This window comes from Nannobrachium achirus (genome assembly GCF_963921795.1).
Source record: "Nannobrachium achirus genome assembly, chromosome: 24".
Lineage (NCBI taxonomy): Eukaryota > Metazoa > Chordata > Actinopteri > Myctophiformes > Myctophidae > Nannobrachium > Nannobrachium achirus.
Window position 1 is genome coordinate 42,938,646 of NC_137831.1, and position 7,679 is coordinate 42,946,324.

At 44.2% G+C, this 7,679-nt stretch overlaps 1 protein-coding gene across 1 annotated transcript; it reads right to left on the reverse strand.

Annotated features, from left to right (window-relative positions):
• Positions 1-313: 313 nt before the first annotated feature.
• Positions 314-7,076, reverse strand: LOC308280368 (gem-associated protein 8-like; the record flags this gene model as incomplete). The annotated part of the gene is made up of 4 exons (XM_080720631.1): positions 314-960; positions 2,545-2,733; positions 3,755-3,953; positions 7,050-7,076. 4 exons carry the CDS (start codon positions 7,074-7,076, stop codon positions 701-703), a joined length of 675 nt encoding a protein of 224 aa, XP_080576757.1. The 3' UTR covers positions 314-700.
• Between the last annotated feature and the right edge of the window lie 603 nt (positions 7,077-7,679).

Consider the following 7,679-nt stretch of genomic DNA (forward strand, 5'->3'; position numbering starts at 1 on the left):
CCCACTCTAAAATACATTATTTTTCTCATGAAATAAAGCGCATCCAACTCATTTCCGGGTTGTGTTTCTGGTGGCCGCTGGGTGGCTCGAGGTGGGTGCATGCAAGCAAAAATAATGTATTTTACAGAGTGGGTGGGGTGCTGAGAGGTTTCCCACCGCAGAGAAAAGACTTTCAACAATGCAAAACTAAGGGGGGGGGGGGCTGAGAAATCCTGTTCTAGTCTTTTAGCCTGCAGTCTGTCGGAGCGTCTTGGACCAGAGCTAATAAACGCCTATCAACTGCACTGAGCAGCTACGGTACAAAGTGACGCCACTCCATTCATCATTTATGCAAAGAATGGCCGACACAGGAGAGTGAACGTCAGTGAACACATCATACTGCTTAGGAAGCGCCCGTCTGTGCTCTGGATTGGACGAAGAGCGGAGAAACCAGTGAGTTCACAAGGGGGGGGAAGTGGGACTGAGTTCCTAGGGCCCAAGGTGGAGGGGCCTTAATTATTTTATACTTTAGCTATTGAAAAATAGCAGATATACAAGCTTGAAGGTCCCTCACATGAGAGCACCACTGACATAGAAACATAGGTTTTTCAAAAAACGACAGATCTACAAACTCGCAGCGCGGCACTCGTGCGGCGCTGTGAGCTTGTATATCTGCTATTTTTCAGTTAAAGTACCCAGGGCCCAGGATTTTCTGACGACGTCACAGTTTGAGGGGGATGACGGGCCAGTACTTGGGCTGCTTGCGGTCACAGTTCCTGTCGAACGTCAGCTGCATGGCCGCCTCCATGCCCTGGATCCTGGCGGCGTCGGCGCCGTACAGCTTCTTCATCTCGGCGGCCCGTCGCTCGCCGGGCCGCTCGGCGGGCGGAGCCTTGCTGCCCAGCCACGACTCCCTGTGCAGGTCCCTGTCGGCCGGCATGTAGGCCTCATGCTGGTCTGCCTCCAGCTGCTGCTGCTTCTCTGTAGGAAGGATAGTCAGGGAATAGTATCACAATACCTGTCAAAGCTGGGAATACATTCCTTACCAAACTATTTATTCACCAATGTGTTCGTAAAGGTGTCTAGTAACATATCTAACTTTGAAACATCTAACTTTCAAAATCCCTCGGAGGATCTTCGACAGCTAGGGTAACTTTGGGTCTCATTCACTTACTATACATTATACTATAATAAGGGAAAAAAGACTCGCATAAAATCTGCTCTAAGTGGGATGTGAGGGGTCTAACTAGGTGTTTTTAATTATTCTAAATCCATTGCAAGCATTTGTTTTGCACAAAAAAAAAAAATCTTGGGCTAAAAATGTACTAAAGCCGTTTAGTTGGGTAGTTTTTAGCCTAAGGATTGTTTTTGTGCAAAACAAATGCTTGCAATGGATTCAGAATAATTAAAAACACCTAGTTAGACCCCTCAGATATTTTGGGAGTCTTTTTTTTTCCTTTATAGTATAGTGTATAGTATGTGAATGAGACCCAAAGTTACCCTAGCTGTCAAAGATTCTCCTAGGGATTTTGAATTTCAAACTTTGTTAGATATTTTACTAGACCTTTACGAATTTATTCCAAGGTTTTATTAATATCCCCTGACTAGGAAGGGAATAGGGGTGCAAAAGTTAACCCAACTGATCGATGAAAAGACTAAATAAAAGATCATCTTGGGCCCGGGAGGCTGGCGTAGCCGTCTGGGCACCTATAGGCTGCTAATCCAGCCTGAGAGGGTGTCGTGGGTTCGAGTCCCGATCCCAACGACCTTTGCTGCGTGTCACCCACCCCGTTCTCTCTACTGTATATCTCAGGGGTCTTCAACAGGGGGTCCGGGACCCCTAGGGGGTCCTCAGAGTTACTACAGGGGGTCCTCCAAATCTTCTACAAGCTCACAATGCCTCGCGCTGCGAGGCGTTGTGAGCTTGTAGATCGGCTATTTTTGGCAAAGAGGTTTGGTGTAGAGGGGAAAAAGAGCAGACCAAGTACAGAGTGAAAGGTCAAGTGTATTAGGTAAATTGACGTGAATTCAAAATACACTGATGATTGTGCTGTCAAATGATGAAACAATATGGAATCTATGAAAAGGTTGTGGGGGTCCCTGCTTCATCTCTCTCTCAACTAAGGGGTCCTTGGCTTGAAAACGTTGAAGACCCCTGCTATATCTATTAATAAAAGGTAGAAAAAGCCCCCCAAAATATTTAATAATAATCGATCATTTGATTAAGACCGGGAAAGCACCTGTGCCATTTTAGATTTTAATAGCCGATATACAAGCGCACAGTGCGTCACTTGTGTCGCGCTTGTAGATCTGTTGTTTTTGAAAAAAGATTTATGCAATATTTTTGAATATTTTTCTCAAATCTCAAATCTTTGCTTCTGGTGGTCCCCGGAAACATATATTTTGAGATGGGGTCCCTGGCCAAATATATATAATTCTGGGGGTTCTTCACATGAAAAAGTCAACCACTGACATAGAAACCTACATTTTTCAGAAAACTTTAGAAGACAAGACTGTAGAATCGGCCCTAAATGGGATAAGAAAATAATCAACAAGATAACTCACTCAGCTCTTCCCTGTGCTTTTCCGTCTGAGCAAAATACTGCCGCAGTTCGTCTGTGATCTCCATGTTGCTGACGTCACACTCGATTTGGTCTTCTGAGCTGCTGTCCTCCTCGTCGCCCCCCTCGCCGTCCCCGCTGTCGTCCTCCTTGTCACCGACCCTGCCCGGCCGCCTGCCACCACTCTCTGCTCCTGTATATGTAGGCCTGTCACAGTTATTATATAATCGTCTAATCGTAATTATATGACATAATCGCAATTATTTTGTCATAATCGTCATAGTCGTTAACATGTTGAAAAATTTCCATATTTTCAAACATTTTCAAAAATAGTGGAAATAGCCGATCTACAAGCTCACAACGCGTCGCATCGCGACGCGTTGTGAGCTTGTAGATCGGCTATTTCGACTATCAATGTTCTTTTTCAAGTATAAAGTATAAACTAACCCTAAGCCTAACCCTTTGTATATTTAGGTTATGTGTCATATCTGCCATGTGCAACTTCAAAGCCTACAAGCCAAACAGGAATGTAATTGTCAAGGACAAAATTTAATTGTTAATCGTCAATTATTTGAGTGACAATTAATCATCATGTAAAATGTTATAATGGTGACAGCCCTAATCGTTCCCATGCTGAAGAAAGTTCATATTTCCTTTTTTTTTTCAAATTAGATGAAATAGCAGATCTACAAGCAAATCAGCAATTTCCACTGAATATATTCATATGCATATTAACATTTATTTACAAAGCCTAAAAGACACACAGAAATGTGTGATTGTTATTTTTGCCAGACCCATGAAATGGGTAGGCCTACATAAGCAAATGTCGGTCTGTCCGGGTTTTCTATATAAAGGGTATATATGATGATGACATGATGATGACATGCCACAGATGTCACAAATGATGATGACATGAGGGAGGGACAGACAGCCTATAAAGGGACAGACAGCCTATAAATGTACCATTAAATTTATAGGCCCAGAGGGTTGGCAGAACCGGGTCTGGCACAACCAGGTTGACCTGGTCTAGTTTTTAAGTTCCAGCGTAAAACATAGAATCAAAACCGTATATTGCGATTATTTGTGTGACAATTAACTGTCAAGTGAAATGTAACGATGGTGACAGTCCTACCCGTATGCCAGTCTGCGTAGCGCTGCCCAGGCTGGCTGGGGTACTGGTAGGGGTGGTAGAGAGGGCCGTAGGCCAGTCCTACCTGTATGCCAGTCTGCGTAGCGCTGCCCAGGCTGACAGGGGTTCTGGTAGGGGTGGTAGAGAGGGCCGTAGGCCGCCTCCAGTGCCTTCCGGTAGGCACGTCTGTGTCTCTGGTGCCATGACATTGCCAGCTGGTAGTGTTGCCAGTAGCGCCCGTACACCGGGTGGGCAAACCAGGACGCCACGCTGCCATCCTCCTCCTGTCCATGACACAATCAAGATATGATGATGAAACTTTATTGATCCCCAGGGGCGTCACAAGGGGGGGGGGGGAGTGGGACTGAGTTACCAGGGCCCAAGGTGGAGGGGCCCTTAATTATTTTATTTACTTTAGCTATTGAAAAGTAGCAGATATACCAGCTCACTCACAGTGCGGCACCGAGTGCCGTGCTGCATCTTACAATGGGGTCGTGAAAATGTGTGCAAATCTTTGAATATAGCGAACATTTGTAAGTAAAATGTTGCTTCTGGGGGGTCCCTGGAGTTAAATATTTTGAGATGGGGGTCCGTGGACCGTGGCCAAATACATTTTGTGGGTCCTTCACATGAAAATGTTTAAGCACCACGGACATAGAAACATAGGTTTAACAAAATAACAAATATATACAGGTATATACTTTTCACGATTTTTCAAAAATAGCATATCTACAAGCTCACAATAGTAAGCACAAAATAAATGGGTTAAACCCCCTCCCCCTATGAAGAACATTCATGGGGGGCCCGCAGTGAATCCTTGTACCCAGGGCCCAGGATTTGGTGCGACACCCCCTGTTGATCCCAAGAGGGAAATGCAGTAGCAGCAACAGCAGTAAGAATGAGAGGTACAGGGGGCACGGCGGCGCAGTTGGTAGCGCTGTCACAGCTAGAACAAGGCTATAGGTTTGATTCCCACTGGGGAAGCTGCATGGGGGCGTGTTTCCTCCTCTGCGTTATCAGCGCCCACACCTTAGGTGGGGTTGGCGAAAGGGCCTTGATTGATTGATTGAAGAATGTATTAGAAGTTTGCAATAGAAAAAAGTACAGTTTCATGACAGTACAAATCACTGGTACAAGGTCAACTAAAAGGAGATCCTAGAAAGCCGAGGCTTATTTCCACAGGAACCACACTTTAAGTATCTCATATAACATTGAAAGACAGACGGATAGAACATAGTACTTTATCTAGGATAATATCAGTTTCAAAAGCATAACATCAAATACAAAAGGCAGAATACAAAGAAAAAGGGCGGGGGGGAGCATGGGGGCTTAGTCTATTTACAAGTCACGGGTAGCTGCTGTCTGAAGGTGACTTTTCATACCAATTTTGAAGGAGGCTAGGGATTTGCTCTCCTTTAGGGCTTGTGGAAGGGCGTTCCACATGTTGATGGTATAGCAGGAGAACGAGTTTGCGCCTTGTTTAGTGTTAAATCTACGCTGATGATGATTAGTGGAGCTGCCTCTGGTGTTATGATCGTGAACATCCTTGACCTTTAAGAAGTAGTTTGTCAGGTACATGGGAATCTTGGAGGTGTAGTGTATCTTGTACACCAGGCCCATTGCAAGATGCTGTACTCTGTCAGCTACTTTGAGCCACCCCACGCTTTCGTGGTGATGCTCGGTAAGGTGGGTCAGAGGAGGGAGACCAAGCACAACCCTAATTAGTTTGTTTTGGGCTGTTTGGAGCTTTAGCTTTAAGGCAGCTGGGGCGTCGCGATACCAGACAAGGACTCCGTAATCAATGAGGGGCCCAATAAGAGCACCTCCTAGTGTCTTTCGGGATTTAATATTGATCAGTGGGGCAACTCTTTGCAAGAAGCGAATTCGTTGATTGACTTTATTGATTACCTTGGTGGTCATTTTTTCACTGGATAGGTTAGCCTCCAGGATGCAACCCAGGTAGCAGATGTGGTTTTTTCTTTCTATCACAGTGTCACCTACTTTAATTGTGAAGTTCTCAACTAGGCTAAGTTTCTGACTAGATCCAAAGAGGATACATTCAGTTTTGCCTAGGTGTTTCTGTGTGGAGTTTGAATGTTCTCCCCGTGTCTCCTAGGGTAGATATAACCTCGCCTCACCAGCCTTTCCTGAGAGAAAGCCTGGTATTCGTTTACTAAACAGGTCGTCTGATCCGGTCTAGACCGGATGATATCTTACGTTATTTTGTATTCAAAACGGACTACACTTTGGCCGGAACTACCGCCGGAATCAGTTTTATCCCAGTTTAGCGCATGCGCAAAACCAGGTTAAAACTGATTCCGGTCGGTAGTTCCGGCCAAATTGTAGTCCGTTTTGAATACAAAATGACGTAGGACATCATCCGCTCCCGACCGGATCAAAAGCCCGAAATTGGAAGCGATCCCAGGCTAGGGTAGATACCCTCACAAAAACATGCAGTAGTCCTGGTTTCTATACAGCCTCCCCCTGGCCAGCCGGGGCTCCCCAGGCGTGGCAGAGGGAGAGCAGAAACCAGGATTACAGGTTAGGCAATTGGTACTGGGTGAAAAAATGGGTTACAAAATCGTGGGATAAAAATGTAGGGGGGAAAAAAAGAAATGGATGAGAGGTACATGTAAAAAAGCAGTAGCAAAACCAATATATAATACTATTGACTTAGTAACTTAGAGAAATTAATAACAGCTACCAAATGGATGGCAAGTTTGTACATTCAACAAGTCACATTTTCATCACCTCCTTAAATTAAATAATGGCCCAAGTCATTATTTTAAGAAAATGTTTTTTTATCCTAATACTCTCATGTCACAGCAACAGCATTTACAAGTTAACGTTATTTGTATGACAATAGTCACACATTGGCATAACCTTTTGAGTGAAATGAAAGTATTATACATAACTTAATTTCTTATATTTGGTTTCACTTATTCTATTTTTGATAAAGAAATGTTAGGTAGCCAACATGGCTCACACATGTCAGTGATGAAGTCTTATCAGCCACACTGTTGCTTTCTGGATAACTGGACAAGTTATTTCTGGTTTACAGCCCCAATAAATCATATGGGGTAGCATGAGCTATTATCTAGCTGCTCAATCATATCTAGTCAACACGGATCCTGTTTTAAATCCTTCATAAAATAGAGAAATCTTCCCGTCATGGACCATAGTAAGGTAAATAATCAGGTGGTGTGGGATATAGACCAACTTATACTTTTCTACTTTTAACTTTTATACAGACAGAGATGCCAGGTTGGAAACCCATGTGGGGATCTACACCGGCAAATCAATAATCACAAACTAATAAGCCTCTGACTGAGCACAAATCATTTCTACGATAAGAGACAGTGTGAAAGATGTGTGTTTACCTCATAGAGTTGGTTTACCTCCTCCATGTTGCGTTATCTTCCTGCTAGCTTTACCCAGCATCCTTTGTGGTCCGACTCCGAGCATAAGATAATGTGGGTATGTGGCGCCATCTGGTGGCAGTACCGCTGCACTGCACCCATATACATAACATCCTGCAACTTTACCTGAACTTTACAGAGCAGAGAGGAGGCACCCGTAAACCTGGCCTGTCAGCTTCAAGAAAAATAACGTGATATTTATTTAGTCCTACTTGCTTTGTGCTGTGTAATATAGACCTATTAGCACCAACTAATCACTAAGCATCACTGTGCTGTGCTCCCAACAGCAGCAGCCACCACAATAGCTTACAGCTCTCAGCACTGTCTCAGTCTGTCTGCGACCATGACGGCGGATTGCACTGCTGAATCAGAGGTAACTTTCACTTACTGCGATTTTTTTTGTGGTGCAACAGCTTCGCCGACGTTGGTTTTCAGCTGTTTAACACTGTCTGGTGCCATCATCTGTCCACAGAGTATCCAAAAGAAAATAGAAGAAACCAGGGAAAGATTCCGCTCTGAATATGTGCAAGGTAAGGTAGGGCATTGATTGAAAAAGTGTATGAAAAGTAATAAATACATGCAGAGTCTGCA